This window comes from Gymnodraco acuticeps, unplaced genomic scaffold, assembly GCF_902827175.1.
Source record: "Gymnodraco acuticeps unplaced genomic scaffold, fGymAcu1.1, whole genome shotgun sequence".
NCBI classification, from domain to species: domain Eukaryota; kingdom Metazoa; phylum Chordata; class Actinopteri; order Perciformes; family Bathydraconidae; genus Gymnodraco; species Gymnodraco acuticeps.
This window is the reverse complement of record NW_022990135.1, coordinates 1,153,615-1,173,768: the sequence shown is the minus strand read 5'-3', so window position 1 is coordinate 1,173,768 and position 20,154 is coordinate 1,153,615. Positions and strand designations below refer to the sequence as shown.

At 43.0% G+C, this 20,154-nt stretch overlaps 2 protein-coding genes and 1 long non-coding RNA gene across 13 annotated transcripts in view; 2 read left to right on the top strand and 1 right to left on the bottom strand.

The window, feature by feature from the left end:
- The window catches only part of LOC117546574 (peripheral plasma membrane protein CASK), a 36,428-nt gene that overhangs the window by 7,829 nt on the left and 8,445 nt on the right, over positions 1-20,154 (top strand). For 4 of the 11 annotated variants that reach the window (XM_034216812.1, XM_034216810.1, XM_034216806.1 and 1 more), the window contains exons 2-15: positions 1,839-1,951; positions 5,243-5,348; positions 6,504-6,581; positions 6,679-6,751; positions 10,766-10,868; positions 11,264-11,439; positions 11,609-11,749; positions 12,214-12,297; positions 12,505-12,604; positions 16,707-16,724; positions 17,923-18,044; positions 18,210-18,287; positions 18,466-18,546; positions 19,859-20,047. In XM_034216812.1, the coding sequence (XP_034072703.1) occupies positions 1,839-1,951; positions 5,243-5,348; positions 6,504-6,581; positions 6,679-6,751; positions 10,766-10,868; positions 11,264-11,439; positions 11,609-11,749; positions 12,214-12,297; positions 12,505-12,604; positions 16,707-16,724; positions 17,923-18,044; positions 18,210-18,287; positions 18,466-18,546; positions 19,859-20,047 (1,462 nt within the window). The remainder of the gene's footprint in view (positions 1-1,838; positions 1,952-5,242; positions 5,349-6,503; positions 6,582-6,678; positions 6,752-10,765; positions 10,869-11,263; positions 11,440-11,608; positions 11,750-12,213; positions 12,298-12,504; positions 12,605-16,706; positions 16,725-17,922; positions 18,045-18,209; positions 18,288-18,465; positions 18,547-19,858; positions 20,048-20,154) is intronic. The other 7 variants (XM_034216815.1, XM_034216814.1, XM_034216808.1 and 4 more) reach the window with 3 other exon arrangements.
- On the bottom strand, positions 7,569-9,668 carry LOC117546575 (probable G-protein coupled receptor 34). Its single transcript, XM_034216818.1, has 2 exons — positions 9,391-9,668; positions 7,569-8,959 (listed from the first exon to the last, which is right to left on the bottom strand). The coding sequence occupies exon 2, from the start codon at positions 8,913-8,915 to the stop codon at positions 7,689-7,691; it is 1,227 nt and encodes a 408-aa protein (XP_034072709.1). The 5' UTR covers positions 8,916-8,959; positions 9,391-9,668; the 3' UTR covers positions 7,569-7,688.
- On the top strand, positions 13,615-15,205 carry LOC117546576. The gene is made up of 2 exons (XR_004569039.1): positions 13,615-13,838; positions 14,882-15,205. It is a non-coding gene; the product is annotated as an uncharacterized LOC117546576 (long non-coding RNA).

Here is a 20,154-nt window from a genome sequence, read left to right as displayed (position 1 = left end):
TTGTGATTGGTTACCTGCTTAGAGATGTACCTCCCCTTAGCCTATAGCCTATCACGTACAATGTGTTGGAGCACTGGCCAATGAAAGTGTGAGTGTTAGATAGTGATGTCACTGTGTTCGGGAATCAAACAAAGGAGTCCAATGGAGGCGTTTCAGGCAGGGGGTGTGTGTGGGAAAACCCCCAAAAGCATAATAGGGCCTCTTTTTAAATAAAACAACTAACCCATCCCCCCTTTTCACTCGCAATGCAGTTAGAAACAGCCCCATGGATTTGATTTCACTCTCCATGCAGCCTCTTTGAAATGACAGCCAAGATTGCAAATGGGGTCGGTGCAGAAACCTGGCAGGTTCACTAAACCCCACCTCATTGCTTAATGGTGGTAATAACACGCATTAGATCAGTGGCAAAGATGGCCTCACTGCATCGTTTGTATCCCAGTGGTTGCAGCCTCGGAGACCCCCGGTCAAACACAGATCTGAGAGTGTTTTTAATAAGACACACAGCTGCTGCAGACCCTCAACCCACGGGGGGGCAAGGGTCAGCCGTGTTTTCAGATCATCAGCGGGATTCCTGTGAACTCTGGGGGGAAAGAGTGTCGTGTTTTAGGGTTTCTCTGTGCACACATGCTGCCTGCGTTTGTTTGCACGGGTTAATATTTACAGCAGATGTGGGAGCAAATCAGCAGCAGCCCCCCATCCTGGAAACATGAACACACACTTAAAGTAAATGGCTTCTACTGTTTGTTTGGCACTCACACTGGCAGTTAATTTGCTAATTAAGCTAAAGCAAATTGAAATGGCCACCACTTTTGGTGCTATTGTGGGTTTTTGTCTGTGTGTGTGTCTCCGGTAGCATTGGTTCCGCCTCTGAGGATCGAGGACTTTAGGAGATGTAGAGACAGCTGTAACACGGCAGGGGCTTGTGTGTGTGTGTGTGTGTGTGTGTGACTCTAAGATGGCTAGGGGAAACAACATGTGCAAATGTCTCAGCTTTCAGTGCCTGTTCCCGCCACTTTGTTACTGATTTAATCTGATGCTTGGGCATAATGAGAGAGAGATTATCATAAGCACCTGTGAGTGTAATAAAATAAAAGCTATTATAGTTTCTGCATGGATTTGACCTGCATGTGTGTGAGAAAAAACACTAAGTTGGGATGGGCTGTTATACTCGGAGAAGGTCTCTCCAGTGTCGTAAAAGTCACTGGCAGAGGCACGATGTTTTAATGCAAAATCTTGACAATTCCTGTTGGACACGGAAAGGGAAAACATGTAATGTGTCAGCCCCATTGCAGCTATAGCAGGAAACACAGCCCTTTCAAGATATGCTTCTACATTTTGTTCAGAAATAACCTCTGTTGGATAGGTCTCCTTGCTCAGGTCTCCTATAATAAAGCTTTTATTTTAGCTTTTACAGCTGTGCTGCACACCACTGCTCTATAATTCCCACTGGCACGAGCATGCCTAGCTAACCACCCACTGTAAATCCAGAATATTTTCAGAGTAGGAACCATGTCTGCCCTAAGCTGCTGCGTGTTGTTGTGCACATTATGCTCATTTTCAGGTTCATATTTGTATGTTTTGCCTCTACTGTCTCATACTGCCTGTGCTGCAGCACCCCTCTGTCTGAAACCATGGGAGAGAAACTGCCTCTGGAGGGAACTTTGGCATTTTAGCCTTTTACAGACAATTTACATGCACACAAACCTATAAAACAGATTGACAGGTAAGAGTAGGGCCTCTTTAAGTGAACTTATTCTTGTGTTTGAACATGAGTAAGGCACAGTGGTTTTATGTCTGTATGTCTTCAATCATTAACGCTCCATGTGTCTGTGTTGCAGGGGTCCCTTCAGCGTGGTGAGGCGCTGCATCAACAGGGACACGGGCCAGCAGTTTGCTGTAAAGATCGTGGATGTGGCCAGCTTCACCTCCAGCCCAGGCCTCAGCACAGAAGGTGAGGAAACCCACAGACCTGCTTTGAACCGTGGCTGCAAATGAGATCCTGGTGTTTGTTGTCGTGCACACAGCAGATGGGAGTCATCAGATCAGGATAAGAGAGGATAGGTGTCAATCACAGAGTCTTACTCTGACTTACTTACATCTTTGAAACTAGCTTGTTTCATGCTCTGGAGTGCAAACTGCAAACCCCACCCTGTTCTCCTTGAGGACTACAACACATTTTGGGAATAATCTGCAAATAATACTAAACGCTACGGCTGCTCGATTATGGCAAAAATCATAATCTCGATTATTTGGGTTAATAATTGTAATTGCAATTATTAAATGCGATTATTCTTTGACTTTGAAAACATCCATTTATTGGAGAAAAACAATTTGAACAGTATGTTTTTAACAGTTGATTACCTTGAACTTTAAGTTTAATTCAACTGAAAAACCAATAATAATAATCGTAATCGCGATTAAAATACGATTTAATACACGATTAATTGAGCAGCCCTACTAAACACAGAGGCACACAGATTGTTTACCGGCATTCTCACGCACAAATACACAAGGCGTATGTGACACGTGCTGCACCCAGATGAGTAATAATAGATGTTGGATCTGCTTTTGTTTGCCTCTTTGAGTGTGTATTGGTTAGGTTGTGGTGGTGGGTATGCGTGTGTGAGATATGCCATGCCTCACCATGTGGTTTTGTGCTTTGTCATGCTAAGTGTGTCTAAGTGTGTGTGTGTCTAAAAGAGAACGAGAGATGCAGCAAAGATCATATGTGTGTGTGTGTGTGTGTTGCTGCTAATGTTGGCGTTCACTGTGTGCCATCTGTGGACCAGTCAGAGATAAGCAGGGCAGCCAATAACAGCAAGACATGGAAATGAAGGACAATTGTGTACATGTGTATGTTTTCGTTACTCAGACTTAATGTATTCACTTACAATTATAAATCTTCGACCAAATGTCTTTAAAATTCCTTTTTTTGTTATAACCCTTTTTCCATAAAAACATCAGTTTATTTATCATTTAGACTTTTTAATGTGCGCTGCAGCTGTCAGATAATTCCAACAATAAGAGATTACATTTGAAAATGCAGCACTTGGTAAGTTTCAGCCAGTTGAACCGAGGATAGAAGAAAACTGTACCTTTTTTTTTTTTTGACACCCACATTGCTGACATTTAAAAAAAGTCACGAAAGAAGCAAGTGGACTCAAAGTGGACTCAAAGTGGAGAGGTAGAGCGCTGGAGTGAAGCCAGATCTGCAGAGTGGTATCTTGGGAACACACACACCGTCGCTTGTTAAAAAAGAGACCGCGTCAGCATTAAAAAGAAGCAAAAGCTTGAGTTACAAACAAGTTCTGTATGAATATATCTGTGTGTGTGAGCATGTGAGGGGAGTGGATACACACTTGATTAAAGGTGTAATTAAGAGATTGGGCACAGTGCAGGATTACCAGAATATAATGGAGGTAAATGTAGAGAGCAAACAATTGAGCGTTTTCAATTAACACTATAGCTTTATGGGTCCTGAAACAACTTAAAAAGGACAAATGATTGTATTTTGTGCTTCACTGTGACATGTTTACATGCTTTAATGCTTAAAAAGGTCTTTATTTTTCTCATTCTGTAAGGAAATAAATGATTGTATCCTGATTACGTTACATGTACACATATTCATATTATAAAGTGGGCCTTATTCTCCAGCATTGTTGTGCAGAGAAAACCTTATCCTGCAGATATCAGACTCTATAATAAGATTGCATCCCCGTATGAAAATGAATGATCTACCAGCTGTAGTCTAGCCTACACCTTCCCTGTAAGAATGGATTTGGATCCGGCCCAGTGAATGGCATTGCTTTCATTCAGGCTGTTCCAGGCCCCTCTGGCTCTCCGAGAGGGTTCCTCGCTGCGGTGCGGACACTGGGCATCATTGTTAGTTACACTGGAGAATAGATACTCAATGAGACGGGATGAGGATGAGGAGGAGAGGAATAATGAAAGCAAAGGAACAGTAGAATAGGGGCTCTGTAGCGGGGACATTTCTCTCTGTTGCATAATGATGCTGGTCCGTCACGACACAATGAGCACGCACACATACACACTGAGAACAGTAGACATGCAGATGGGGGCTGGAGTGTGTAAATGAGGTTTTTATGGAGTGAGCAGCTCAACAACAGCACATAATGTCTGTCAGCTCTTATTAGCAGCCTCTTCTAACACTTGTTCACTATTTCCTTTTGTTTGAAGAGGCCCTATAATGCTTTTTTGGGGTTTCCCTTTCCTGTAGTGTGTTATTTAAGGTTTTGTCAGTAGAGTAGAGTTCACAGAGCAATGTAGCTCTGTTATTGGTCCTGATGTCGATGATTGTGAGCCAAATCTGCATTTAAATTGGCATTGTAGCGGCCTTACATCTGGCGTATGTCTGCTAAACACCAGCTTGTCTGTCGGCCCAACATGTGAAAGCTCACCTTATGTGCTCAGTATTAAAGTTTAAAGAAAACGTGTAAATAAAAAACATGTATATAAAAAGCTTTGTACACCCTCTGGTGGTTAGTATTTTAAATTAACATCATCTCTCCTAAATGTCATCTGATGTTTTCTAAATGATATAAATGTATTGTCATCATTCCACCTTTGAATAAAGAATGCATTGTGATATATGAAAAGGCAGGTGCTTAAGCCCTCAATAATGCAGAGAGTGTATTTGTTAAGGGTGGCGTTTGAACCTCATATGTTTGGGTAGAAACAGCCCAAAGTCATATCTGTTCCTCAGCGGTGACATTTAGCCGCATAATGTAAAGCAAGTGGTTTTGGAAATGACAAATACCCCTACAAGGAGAGTCAGACATTTTAAAACCGGAGCTGCCGATGTCACGGAGAACGTAAAGTCCTTGAATGAGCCAGCAGAGGAAGCTCATTTAAAAAGCCCTGCAAAATGAAACCGATAAATCAGGGAGATTGTTTCAGTGCAGGAGAGATTTACTGTTCAGCCAACCAGCACCTGATAAAGAGAGGCAATACATGCAGTTTGTGAATGTGAACTAATGTATATGTGTATTTTGTTATTCTACTGTGACATGTTTACATGCATATATATAGGTTCACCTACTGAAGACAAAAGAAGTACATATTAAGCAAAGAAAGTGAAAACCATAAAGCAGATTCAGGCAGTAGGCGTCAGTAATCTGATGGCATCTTTGTTTATGTAACTATAAGGAAATCCAGTTCCTTTTTTTGTATCCCGATTACATTATTTGACGTAACGTCTCATGGTATGGTTTGTCTCTTGTAGATCTGAAGCGAGAGGCCAGTATCTGCCACATGCTGAAGCACCCGCACATCGTGGAGCTGCTGGAGACCTACAGCTCTGACGGCATGCTCTACATGGTCTTTGAATAGTAAGTCTGTCCGTCATGCACCATGTGAACCACTTTAGGGTTTGTTATTATACATTGTCTTCCTTCTTAACCTCCTAACCCCTAACTTATTTTTACCCAGCATCACAGCTGATCAGTCCCACGTACAAGATGCTGTTTTCACAATATATAGATGGGGTGTGATCATCTGAATAGGAGATGGAGATGTCACACCATTTCCCCAACACTACCAGCCCACATACCTTTAGTTGTTACATATGTGTAACTTTGGTGGACACCAAATATGTGTTATAACCAAAGTGTTGGGTTCCACCTGAAAAGCTATGCCTCAGTGTTTATGGTATATTCGCATTGTTTTTGTTGGAAATTAAAGACTATTATCATATATTGCCAAAAAGAGAAGACATATGAATCATAAATACTCAACACCCCCAAAGTATGACGTATAAATATTATTGACTGTGTATCTGATAATTGTTGTTTAACATATCCAGCAGTGAATACAAAAATGGCTCCACCTTTTGATGCCGATAACCTAGGGCTGCTCAATTAATCGTATTTTAATCGCAATTACGATTTTGGATTGCAACGATTATGAAAACAACGTAATCGAAATAAAACAATTATTTATTTTATTTTTATTTATTAAAAAAAAAAAAAATTATTGGTTTTTCAGTTGAATTATATTTAAAGTTCAGGGTAATCAACTGCTAAAAATATACTGTTCACATTTTCTTTTTCAAGAAATGGATGTTTTCAAAGTAAATGCATAATCGTTTTTAATAATCGTGATATCAATTATTGACCCAAATAATCGAGATTATGATTTTTGCCATAATCGAGCAGTCCTACGATAACCCGGGAAAAATATGGCAACTAGACACGAATACATACTTATTCAGCCTTGCTCTCTGCTTTTTATTCTTTTTCACGTTTTCTTAATCATCCTGCCGGGGTCATTTGTTTTCCTCTGTGTGGATGTTGTGAATCACATGTCCTCCAGAAAGCTTCCCTAGGATTGTTACTGTCTGAGAAGTGCTATAATGAAAATACACTGCCTTTGTGTTTATGCCGATGACAGCAGCTCATAAAATGGCTCCTTGAGGGATGTAGATTTACGCACTGTGGGAAAACTCTGGTTTATAATCAGTCAATTCATTTCTTTCTTTCTCTTAGTATGGACGGAGCAGATCTGTGTTTTGAAATTGTGAAGAGAGCTGATGCTGGATTTGTGTACAGCGAAGCAGTGGCCAGGTAGGACACACAGAGCTTTTTAAATATTAATGAACATTTTCTGTGGATGCCCCAAATGATCTCCCGGGTGTCTTGTTTCTGCTCTCCCTGCATCCAGCCACTACATGAGGCAGATTCTGGAGGCGCTTCGGTACTGCCACGACAACAATGTGATTCACCGAGATGTAAAGGTGAGATCCACTCAAAAACACCTGCTTAACTGTGGAAAACCTTTTTCATTAAAGGGTTATTTAAATGCCACAAACTCTCATATGACGTGTGAAGGAGATGATATCTTAACTGTCCGTGGGTGAAAAAAAGGTAAAATACTGTTTACGAGAAATGTTCAAACACACACACACACACACGCTCTTTGCATTATCTTCTAGTTTTTATGTGGCTTTTAGAACAAACTACTCCAGCTACCTTGAAGCCATTGCATTTTGCAAACCTGTGCGTTAAGAGTTCTTCTAGTCGGATTAGCTTCAACCAGTGATTTCAACAGGATTAGCCACCTAGGCATTAGACACTAGCACAGCAGATGGCCTCTGATCCTCACACTATCACTACCACTTGACAACTCGGTCCCCAAAGGGATCAACACGGCCTTATTTTCAGTGTAAAACCAATCGCTGTGTGCTGGGTCGAACCTGGGTGAAACGGTAGTCGCACATTCCTACTGGTGTTTGTTTGAACTCTCTTGGAGTGGCAGGTTGCTGCCTCTTAACACAATTGGAACAATGTAGCAAGACAATTTCCTCATTTCAATTGTCACAACATAAGCTGAATCTGTGAGGGGGAAGGAAGCTACATTTCTCTATCCATACTTCTCCTTTCTTTGAAATATACAAGGTCACAAATGAACAACTAATCTTCTAATGTACCAATTCTCTGATACAGCATGTATTCTTACAAATGCTTCTGTCACAGTCCACTGAAGTCATAAAATGAGAACGGAAATTCCCACGCAGAACAGGAAGTTAGAAACCAACTGGGTGATTGAAGGTAATCGGTAAACAAAACATTTATTGTTTTCACAAAATATTAAGATATGTGCATTATTCGATTTACAAAGAATTGTCCAAACAGTCCGGACTATGCTTGAAAAGTCAGATAACGTCATCCCTGTTATCCAGTAGCCGGCACCGCGTTCAGTCCTGTGCGGCGCAGGGTGGAGTTGATGATGCAGATGCTCGTCCTGGGGGTGCCCGAGGGGGTGTTAGCCATAGGCACAGAACCTCGTCTGAACTCTGTGGTCGAGCTGTTTGACGTCGCGTCATTAAGGAAGATGAACCGGTTGCGGAGTCGGTGTCCAAGCGCTCGCAGGGCGGTTTTGCGCACTGTGCCGGACAACAGGAAGTACATGACAGGATCCAAACAGCTGTTGAAGGCGGAGAATAACAGCATTATCTCATTGGTGCGGTCCACCAGCTTTAAGTAGTCACACGAGACCGCCTTGCTCAGCTGCGAGATGATGTAGACGGGGCGGAAGGCGTGGTAGGGCGCAAAGCAGATGGTGAACAGGAAGAGCACGAAGAAGGACTTCTTGGCGGTGCGCTGGTATCTGTGCGCGTTGGGAAGGTCCGGCTTGTCCTGGGACACCTTCATCAGCTGGGCAGCGATCTTGGCATAGGAGACCACCAGCATGACGAAGACGAGCCAGAACAGCAGCACCAGCACGCCGTTGAAGTAAGCCTTCCCTTTGGCTTTGCTGCTACGCTGCTTGTACTGAAAGCACTTGCCCTGGGAGTCTTTGTCCTCTGCTGTAGCAATCATGGGCACCAGCGCCACCAGAGACAGCCCCCACAGAGCGCCGCACGCCAACCAGCTCCAGTGCCGGCTGCGCCCCCACAGGGTCATCCTGACGCCTCTCCGCGCTCTGCCCTTCCCCTTCAACCTCAGGTATCTGTCCAAGCTGATGAGCCCCAGTAACGTGATACTGATGTACATGTTCATGTAGAAAAGGTTTCCCACCATCTTGCAGGCGACGGACCCCAGCGCCCAGCGGTTTCCATTGAGATGGTAGAAAACCCTGAAGGGCAGACACGCCAGGAGCACCAGATCAGCCACGGCGCAGTTTATGAGAAACACACGCACAGAGTTGCGGCTTGAATGCAGGAAAAGGAAGACCCACAGGGCGAAGAGGTTACCCACAAGCCCAAACAGGAAGAACAGGGAGTAGAGAACGGCGAGAGGCAGACGGAGGGCGTGGTCATCAAACGAACACGTAGTCTGGTTTGAGGAAGAGGAATTAGGAAGCGAGGTGTCGGTAAACATCGAAACGGGGAGGGTAGAGGTGTTAGACGAAGAAGAGGCTGACAGAGCGAAGAGTAAGGAAGAGGAAGCGGTGGTCATTGTGTCGGAAGAGTGGCGACTTCAGAGTTGTTGATCCTTTGACTCTGAGAACAAAACCAAAAAGACAATCGTCAGTTTATTAAAAAGGTTTTACATTGAAAAGAAAGTGAAGTGCCCTTTGTGACAGTGCATTTACGTATTTCATGAGTAATGCACACCCAGCTGAGTAATACGTGGGTTGTGGTGTTTAAAGGTCACACATGTAATACTGAAAATTATAGTAATTCATGTAATGCCGTCTAAAAAGGTCAAGCACCTGTACAAAAGAGGCTCGGGAAAATAAATAAATGTTTCTCTGAACAAAAATAAGTTCTTGCAGGTCAGTGGCGGATCTGGATTCACATCTAATTGCAATTTGCACGCCTATTTAACTCCTAAATTCCTCTCCCCGGTATTAAAGTAAAGCAGAGAAGTGCACGCTAATACATACGTCGAGTCAAAGCCACAGATGTTTGGATTAGAGCAGAACACTCACCGTCAATATTCCTCCTGGAGAGATTTCAGCACAGCTGCACTTTAATGTGTGGGAAAGTGTCGAGAGCTGCAGCAGCAAAGCAATCCACTGTCTGTTGAACCTCCATGAATCTGATATAATGCGAAAACCGTCCTTTTTTCTTAACTATCTGACTGAGTCACAAATCCTGCACACTCCTTTCTCACGTCCTTTTGTTGGAATCTCCTCTTCCTCCTCTCTACAGTCTTCCTCTGTAGCAGTCTGTGTCCTTCTCTATTCTCACCCTCTCCCCCCTCAGATATCTCTGTTCAGTCTGCCGCTCCTCTCTGCTTCTTGTTTTCTCTCTTCCTCTCTCGCTGGCTGCATCTCTCTAATCTCGCGCGGCCTCGGTTAACACCCCCTCCCTCAACCTTTCAATTCTCCATATTACAAGAAGTGCACAAAGTATTAAGACAGGAAGTGAGCCCACCACACTCTGCCTGGTTCATACAGTACACTGAATTCATTTGACTAAGAAGAGCAGTTTTTAATATTGCATGCCGACACTAATCTTGTCTGTTGTGCATTTGTGTGCGATGTCGCCAATAAAACATATATTTTGGCTGAGTTTCCAACAACGGTGACAGTTGACCAACTCTACAATCCCTGAAGTTCACCTAGCGCTCCGATCCCAGGACCTTATTTGTTATCGGTAAAATGCAACACCTCAGCAGCAGCTGTCCTACGGCTTCAACTATCGTGAGGCTGAGAGGCAGGGTAGTGGGGGGCACCTACATTCCCAACAGGTGGGTGTACTGGGAGCAGGTGTGGAGACCCACACACCTGGTGCTGATCACTCTGAGACAAAGCCCACAGAGTTGTTCAGTTTTTGTAAGTCGGTTAGCGGCCCGGCTACGTTAGCCTTTGTGTTTTTGAGGTGGTAGCAATAAAGCCCTTCTTTGGATTCAAACACTGCCTCTGTTGTGATTGCTGCACTACCACTTATACTTTTTGGTCAGCCCAGTCCTGTTACACTATCTAAAGTTTGAAATTCATGCATGTAACCTGATGCTTATGATCTCCTGTGTGGTGACTTCATGTTTCTCTCCATCAGCATCATCATTGAGTGTGGTCACAGCTTTGCATGTCGAGTTGTCATTGTGAAACCGTGGCTCACTAACCAGCGATCGAAGATGCTAGATCCTGCACTTTTGCACAGAGTAAAGCAATGCTCTGCACGGTTATGAAGAATTGCAGAGAATATTTGTTGGTGTCAGCAAAAACAATAATCATGCGTGTAAGCAAGTAATATTGTGCAGGGCATCTTTCGAAATGAATTTCCCCCATTTGACCTGTTGAAATGTAAAATGTGTTTGACATGTTCCTCTAACTTTGCCTCTCTTGTATTCCTCTGCAGCCTCACTGCGTGCTGCTGGCGTCGAAGGAGAACTCTGCTCCAGTGAAGCTGGGAGGATTCGGAGTGGCAATACAGCTGGGAGAGTCTGGTTTAGTAGCTGGAGGTACAGTAGGACTTACTGATTCACGCCTCCACATTGTATATCTGCATATGCTAAGAGCAACTTAAGTTTTTGTATTCACTACCCATTTAAAGAGGACATATTATGCTAATGTTCAGGTTTAAATTAGTGTTTCACTGCGCGGTAACATTTTTACATGCTGTAATGTTCAAAAAGGTATTTATTCTTCTCATAGCTTAGAGATGTCCCTCCCCTTAGCCATCACGTACAATGTGTCTGATCGTATACAACATACACGCAAAACCCTACAGGAAAGGGAAAACCCAAATCCTCGCATTTACGCCTTTGCATCCTTATACCATTAGAGAGCATTTCCCCCATGCTCTGGTTTTACAGTCACACTCCGAGTCACTGTTCTCCCTGTCTGCGCTGCTCAGGTCGAGTCGGTACTCCTCACTTTATGGCTCCAGAGGTGGTGAAGAGAGAGCCGTACGGCAAGCCGGTGGACGTGTGGGGGTGCGGAGTCATCCTCTTCATCCTCCTCTCCGGCTGCCTGCCTTTCTACGGCACCAAAGAGCGATTGTTCGAGGCTATCATCAAGGGGAAATACAAGGTATGAGCTCATTGACGGGCCGACGTCACTGTCCGTTGTGTTTCCGCCGCACGGTACGGATCCACTGGACTCTACTGACTTCTTCCAACATTCTTTATCGCGATCTGATGACAGTGGTTTACCCAATACACGTGTCTAAAAGTGTCCTCCTATGTATGCGTGTGTTTGGGTGTCTCTACTCGTGCAGATGAACCCCCGCCAGTGGGCGAACATCTCTGAGAGCGCCAAGGACCTGGTGAGACGCATGCTGATGCTGGACCCCGCCGAGAGGATCACCGTCTACGAGGCCCTCAACCACCCCTGGCTGAAGGCGAGATTACACACTCACACAGCTGCCAGTAGTACTGCTGTTTCAAAATAAATGCGGAAGTTGGAACAAGAAGCGTACATAGAAATACATTAATCTCAACAAGAGACGAGAGGATTTGTGGCAGATTTTAGGCGCTATGTAAGTACACACATAAAAATCAACAAACACTAAAATAAATATGAAATCCCAGTGTAATATACGTATCAAATAATGAGGTTAATCTAATCTAAGACATTAGACAAATAATCAAACATGAATTATCCTATTAAGTAAAAAGGGCTCAAACAAATACATTGACTGTAATTTAAGTCAGGGATTTGTTGTTCTAAAGTCAAGTCAAAATCACTTTAAAGCACGTATCGATTGAAACAACCAGACTTTATTCATATAGTCCCCCCCCCTCCTCCCTGTGTGTTTTACCCTCCTCTTGTACTGATGTGAGTATCTGTGTTCGATGTGTGCAGGAGAGGGACAGGTACGCCTACAAGATCCACCTGCCTGAGACCGTGGAGCAGCTGAGGAAGTTCAACGGCAGGAGGAAGCTGAAGGTCAGCAGAACACAGACTCAGAGATTGAATCTGATATGAGAGGAGGTGCAAACTCCTCCACAGTGTGCACCTGCTTGTCATGACCCAGATTTATGTCTGTCTCTTAACAGCCCTCATATACAGACATGTGGTTAAAAAACAACCCCACAACATTTGGCTTTGCTGAGGCTTGGTGTAAAAGCTGCTGTTCCCCTGTGTGTGTCCCAGGGTGCAGTGCTGGCAGCCGTTTCCAGCCACAAGTTTAACTCCTACTACGGAGACCCTCCAGAGGAGCTTCATGACTACACAGATGACCCCACCTCCTCAGGTATATCCCACTAAAGAACTCTATTTTAGTTGCTAACCTCTACACACAATTTATTTTCAGATTGGGCTACCTAAAAGACCATAAATGCAGTCGTTTCCATGATTCGGTTTGTATGCAAATAAGAGTTAGTTCCCCCTAAATGTGATCATCCACTGGTGTGCCGTGAGGTCAAAGATGAAGCACACATTCACTTTTCAAGTCCTTTCTATTCTGGTGGTTTCTATTCTGGTGTGTTCTCCAGCTGTCTGTGTGGCGCTTCCTGTGTTTAGATGGATACAGATGTTGCCCCACAGCCTCACTTCCCTGTCTCAGCCACAGACTTTCACTTCCTTTGAGGAAAAGAGTAAAGGCAGTACCCGTCAGTAGTTATCAGCATGCGGAAACCACCGTTGTTGTAAACTGTAGATGTAGACTACATCACCCCCTGATTAATTTGTGCAAAGCTCCTCACATCGTGTGCTGAGGTTAACGTGTAGCCGCTGCAGGTAGATGTGTTAACCCCCCACGTACGTCCTATCTGCCGAGCTGGCAGTCTGCTGCAGCTTCCTGGTGACCGGTTTATCTTTGAATGTAGCCCCGTGGACCAGAGGAAGGCTTGTAGTGTATTTCAGTAGGGCTGCACGATATTGAAAAAAACTGACATCGCGATTTTTTCCCACCCTGCGGTATATATTGCATTTTTTTTAACCTGTTAAGCCCCAAAGTCCCGGCGGGTACTTTACTTTTTTTTTTCACAACACTGTGTCTCAGGGGATCTTAATATTTAAGAACCTATTAATGTGTTATACCAAATTAACGTAAATAATCTCAGCTAACTGACGATACAAACCATTTTTACCAAAACAAAACACAAGTCTCATAAAAAGCATCTAAATGACCCCTGAGCGAAAAATGCTAACCACTTTGGCACAGAACTCAAGATAAAAGTACCCTTATTACTTATCGTAGCTGCACATACAAGATATCCGATTAAAGCTGAGGTTCCACAGATTAAAAATGATTTAATTTATAATCCATAATTCCATTTTTATGTAAAAATCGCAGAGCAAAAGTTAGCTGCTAATGGTAGCCACCAGAGTGGCTGCTGCTTCCGGTCTGAGTAGCATGAAGCTGCAGCGTCGGAGACAGCAGTTACAGGACCGCAGTTACAGGACCGCAGTTACAGGACCGCACCACGTGACGGCGGCACGTGACGGAGCACGTTCACATGAATGTGAACGTCAATGCAGAGAATGTGAGTAATGTGAAGTGCTTTTACAGTTTTATTTGTTTAACATTAATAACAATTCCGGTGTCTTGAAATGAAGTGTGATTAGCTAATATTAACTATGATAGTGTTAAGGCAATACAAACAAACATCTGTTTGCTTATGATAGCTTCTAACCGTATTAAAGTCTCTAAAAACAACTATTCGTTAGCTATAGCTTTCGGCAAAAGCATTAGCAAAAGCATTAGCTTCGTTAGCATATTTGATCATTTGTTTAATGAAACTAGCGTGATTTTGGCAAGCCCAACTAGGTGTCATAGTTGAGTAATTTAATCACTAATTACAGTAAGAGTATGAGTAATGTGAATCATGTTGTTTTTTTAAAGTTAACAACTATTCTGTTGTATTGAACAGCCATACAAGCAACAAGTGCTAAATGTCATCCGTTAGCCTATGATGACTCGCTGCAAAACCAACTGTTTTGTTTATTTGTTTAATGAAACCGTATGTTATGGTTATGTTATTTGACAGAGGCTTGTATCCAAAGTGACTCACAAAAAACATAAAATAACCATAATTAACATTAGAATTTCAATACAAATAGTTACATAGTCAAGTTACATTACTTATTACATTTTTAACAGGGTAATTACTCATCTGTAACCTACTACATTTAAAAAAAGTAAACTTCCCATCCCTGATGATTAATTATAGTCAGCTAATTAATTAAACTTCAACGGATGACAAAAGCATGTCAATATGTCCACTACATTAAATCAGCAGTAGCCTAAGTTCTGTCTTCAGTGTAAATGCTTCTTTAATAGTCATTGTATTACAATTTGAATTCATTGTAAATAATCTTCACTGTGCTGACTGCCTGTTTATCAGACAGTCTCATCATTTCGACATGTTTTGTAATATTGCATGAGGTGTTTTAGTCAGTTATGTCGGCCTATTATGTAGGTTAGAATCTGTCGTGTCAGAATCTAACAATTAGGCCTAATTTATGTCTGTCTGTGAAATTGTTTCAAAATGTTCAGTTTGACCAATTAGGCTCTCTCTTTTTCAAGATGCATATTACAATCCGAGAGGGGGAGATCCTTGCCCGACTTACAGCGATGTACTCTGGAGGCCAGAAGCTTGCTGGAGGGAACCCTTCAGCCAGTGTTCAGAGTGCCACGACAGGTTATCTCCCTAGAGAGGGAACAGCAGACCCCGCCTCACCCCCAGTGAAGAAACAGCAGACCCCGCCTCACCCCCAGTGACTGACCCATCTGATTTAATATATATGTCAATATATCACATTTTACTCTATGAGCTCTGCCAAAACTGCCTGACAGCAGACCCCCACAGTGTGGAAATAAAAATAAATAAAAATGTATTCTGAAACAGTGTTTAACAGTGTTGTTTTCTTTTTAATAATAATGAAACAGTGTTGTTTGTTTAATATACATATAAACATTCATGTGAACGTGCGTTGACCGTCACGTGCCGCCGTCACGTGGTGCGGTCCTGTAACTGCGGTCCTGTAAATGCTGTCTCCGACGCTGCAGCTTCATACTATTGTCCGGTCTTGGCTATGCGGCAGTCCAGCGCAGTCCACACACACATTACCAAATAAGGAGTTAGAGTGACGCGTAGCCAAAACCGGAAGCTGCATACACTCTGGTGGCTACCATTAGCAGCTAACTGTTGTGCTCCGATTTTTACATAAAAATGGAATTATGGATTATAAACAATTGCTTCAAAGCCACAGATACATTAACAACCTATGGATCAACCGATTCAGCCGCGTTTTTTCTCGTTTTAATGCCATTGAACACGTCTTTTGATCAGATTGACAGCTACGGTGAGACGATCTCCCGTAAAAGGTACGTGTTGTGATGTCTGTGTTTGCTTCCCCTGTTGCGAGATCGGATCGTTTAGATACTATACTTAAATAATCTGTGGAGTCTCTGCTTTAATCGGATATATTGTATGTGCAGTTTCGATAAGTAATAAGGGTATCTTTATTTTGAATTCTGTGCTAAAGTGCGTTAGCATTTAAAAACAAAAATGAATAAAACCGCACGTCCCTGCGGTGTGAATATCGCGCATGCGCATATCGCGGTTATCGCCATGACACGGTATATCGTTCAGCCCTATATTGCAGTGATTTGACTTTATTGGAGACATACCCCATAAAGTCTGGTTTTCATGTGAATTAATCAACAAAGGTTTATTATTATTAAAAACTGTTAGTTGTTTTTTTTGTTAGTAATTTTTTTAGCTTATTTTTACAATGTTATTTTCATAGTGTTTTTACAATATATAGTTATTTAATACAATGTTCACAATATTTTCTTCTTAAATATATACAACATTTCTGACAGCATATATATTAAGGTATATTTCGAAATTTTCTTTACAATATTGTTCCAGTAAAAATGTATTTTTCAGAGTAACTTTTCATGCAGTTTTTATCACAGTGTTGAGGTTAGTTTATATTAGCTTTAAAAGTGTCAGGCTTGACCGTAGAAATGCAACGACTCCACGCGCTTTTCCATGGTCATTTGACCAGGTCATAATGAAATAGCTTTAGCTGTTGGGTGGCTAACGTTTTTTATAAATAAAAACTGCACGACAATATTTCCCTGAGCCCTGTAGTACTGCACCCCTCATTGTGGGACCCTGCTGTAGTCGCAGAGCTTTCCTAGTTGTGCTGCTTTTTGCGAATGTTCCTTTCTGATTTTCCAGTCTGCTCCTTTTGTTATCCCTTTGCTTCCTCACACTGACTCTGTAGTGTCTCTGCCTGTTCTCTCTTTACTTTCTCTGTGGGTTGTTACATCTTTAGTTGCACTGCACCTCTTCTAATCTTTGTTTGGTGTTGTTTTTCTTCTGCCGTGCTGTCTGTAGGACTGCTAGCTGCTGAAAGTACGTATCCCTCTCCCCGCCTGCCATTAGACTCATGATTTGCAATGTCATCATGACGCTTTTTAGCTGCATGTATCCCTCTGAGTGTTAAATGAATGGGTTATAATCCTGCAACATGGCTCCCTCTGTCTCCCTCTCTCCTTCTCTGGAATTCTCTACTTTAACCCTAATGCTACGTTTTGACCTGTGATTATTACATTCATTCTTGTTATTCCATGCACGAGAATCCGTCTACTACATACTGTGATTGTTACTTTTTCCGATTAGCAAAACAAGAGTATAACATTTATTTTAAAGTGCAGCACATTTGACAAGTCATCATCAGCACATTTTATTACAGTGACTGTAATAAGTTGACTGACTGTTCAGTCTTTCAAACGGATGGTGCAGAATAATTGTGAGCAGGAGAACATTATTATTTAGTTGGATTAATTTCCTAGAGAAATACAGTACTTTACTCTATTATTGATCTGTACACGTCTGTGTTTAAAATATTTTTCTCTAATTGGATGATGCATGTAAACAGACGTGCAACAAGATTTTCCTAAAGTAATTAACACCTGAAAACTATATAAAAAGATTCTCGTGTCACGCCTCACAGTAATTATTCATTCAAACCCCCTCATTAGCCCAGCAGTCCACCTCTTTGTGAATGGGATGATTCTCTACACGTGCATCTGTTATTCCAAAGAGTATTTGATTGTTAGGCAAACGCAGACTCTGTTGATGTCGGGAAAACTACTGGTTTTATGGCTAAATATCTTAATGAACGTTCAAATATTTCCGCTTCACTTTGCTTTCTAAGAATAGGTCAATTTTCCTCCCACTGTCATGTATTTGTTCTAATATTCTGCATTTTTCCTGGGCTTACTGCTCGTCACCCATCCTCCACACTGTGACTTTTTTGAAGTGACTTTCCTCTGATGTTTTTATTGATGCCGTATACCGCTGTTTCTCTGGTTTTGGTGCATGTGTGGGCGATGCAGCAGGTACTTGGGGTTAAATCGTTCTGAGTGTGTGTGTACTCTGTTGTGATGTCTTGCTTGTCTTTTTCTTTGTGTTCTGCTTTAGTTTTTGCTTGTTGATGTTCAGTGTTTTGCATTTTGTGTAGTTTTGCGAGTGTTTGCAGCGACTGCTGGGTGTAACAGTGGGCGTGTGTTTCATTGTATTTATAAGAGTGTATAACATGTGTTTTCAGGGGCAGTGTCGCAGGTTTTGGACAGTCTAGAGGAGATTCATGCCTTGACGGACTGCAGCGAGAAAGACATGGACTTCCTGCACAGCGTCTTCCAGGACCAGCACCTCCACACCCTGTTAGATGTGAGTAGAAATCCCAAAAGCGACCGGTAGGGGGCATCACAAGTCAAGAGTTAGCTATTGTCACTATTAGTCTTTAATGCACCTTTAATGTACTAGCCTGTACAATTCATATTGTGTGGGGTTTCCTTGTCTAACGAGATGAACTGCGCTTACTTGTCGTTTCAGCTCTATGACAAAATCAACAGCAGGTCGTCCCCTCAGATCAGAAACCCTCCGAGTGACGGAGTGCAGCGAGCCAAAGAGGTGAGGAACCGGCTGCTCGTTTTCACGAAATAAACACGCAATTCAATCTGGGAAACACATTTAAAACAGGGATCTCATTGATGTCATTTCAATCACTAGCTGAGATCATTTTTGGGGATCCTAAAAGCTTTCTAGGTTTCTAGTTGACACCTGTTTCTCCTTTATTTTTCCTCACCAGGTACTGGAAACGCTCTCCTGTTACCCCGAGAACATGGAGGCCAAGGAGCTCAGGAGGATCCTCACACAGCCACACTTCATGGTGGGGAAAGATGTATTAGATGTAGATATTTTTTGTCCCATGTGCACTCAAAGCATACAGTACTGGGGCGGGAGATTACAACATATGGTGTCAGAAAATAGGGTTCTCGCAAAGTCCACAAAGCTCCTTAGCACCTGAGCCGGGAGAGGGAAGAGAGCCGAGGAGGAGGCAGGAGGAGTTTTGTCAGATGAGTGTAGAGGCTGAAATGGACAAGAAGGACAATTAAAGAGTATATTTGGATTTAAAGCTGATGCACTTGGACGCCATGTTAAGGTATAACTATTGAGAAAGAGTTTGGCCCGTGTTGAGTGTAATTTCAAGAGTGTTTTAATGCATGTACAGTCGTCTGTATTGCGTTTGTTTAATTTGTTGTCACTTGCAAAATTGAACTGCAGCTAAATGTCGAACGGTACTATCTATGCAACTATAGGGAGCCCACATAAAGGCCGATTCAGTCACAGCGCCAGGGGTTCGGTTAAATCCAATCAGCCCGCGTTGCTCTTTGACCCGACTGGCTGCCACAGTGCTTTAGTAGAATGGATGTGAAGGGTTTAAGCATGGTAGCACATAAGGCTAGCACACCTCACTTACAGATAATTAGCCTTTACATGTTTTTGTGTGTAGCGTTGGATTCCAGTTATGACCCAAGGAAATACTTTGTTCTTCGTTATCGTCAAGCAGCCACAGTGATGTTCACCGCCTTAACGAACACGTTGTCTCTGCGGTGAGCAGATGTGACTGTTTGGCACACGCAGCGTGTTGCCGTGTTTGTGAAAACACTCAGTGTGTCAGTGACACGATTAGTGGCCGGAGAGGATTAGTGTGAGCCACATGGTTCAATGCTGGAGCTCTCCACATGGCCGTGTGTGTGTGTGTAGTAACACGTTGTTGGAGTGTTTTCTGCTGTAGTTGTTCAGAGCAGCTTGGGATTGTAGTCCAAAGTCTTTCCTCAACATAACAGTTGTTGACATGGCCTGTGGCTGTCCTCTTGTGTTTACAGCATGGTGTAATTACTGGCAGTAGCAATAGACTTCACTGCTATAAAAAAAACAGACTTACTGACCATTAATGTGTGTGTGTGTGTGTGTGTGTGTGTGTGTGTGTGTGTGTGTGTGTGTGTGTGTGTGTGTGTGTGTGTGGTGTGTGTGTGTGTGTGTGTGTGTGTGTGTGTGTGTGTGTGTGTGTGTGTGTGTGTGTGTGTGTGTGTGTGTGTGTGTGTGTGTGTGTGTGTGTGTGTGTGTGTGTGTGTGTGTGTGTGTGTGTGTGTGTGTGTGTGTGTGTGTGTGTGTGTGTGTGTGTGCACACAACCCAGGCTCTGCTGCAGACTCACGACGTGGTGGCCCACGAGGTGTACAGTGACGATGCGTTGAGGGTGACCCCCCCGCCCACCTCCCCTTACCTGAACGGAGACTCCCCAGACAGCACCAACGGGGACATGGACCTGGAGAACGTCACCCGGGTCCGCCTGGTCCAGTTCCAGAAGAACACAGACGAGCCCATGGTGCGTTGACCAGCAGATTGTCACATACGGATACATGCACAGTCTTTCTTTTCAACACCCAGTTAACTTTTGGAAACATGTACCGGCAGTAAATATTTAGAAGAATC

Excerpts from the sequence above, each read along its gene's own strand:
- LOC117546575 (XM_034216818.1), bottom strand. The coding sequence starts at position 8,915 with ATGACCACCGCTTCCTCTTCCTTACTCTTCGCTCTGTCAGCCTCTTCT.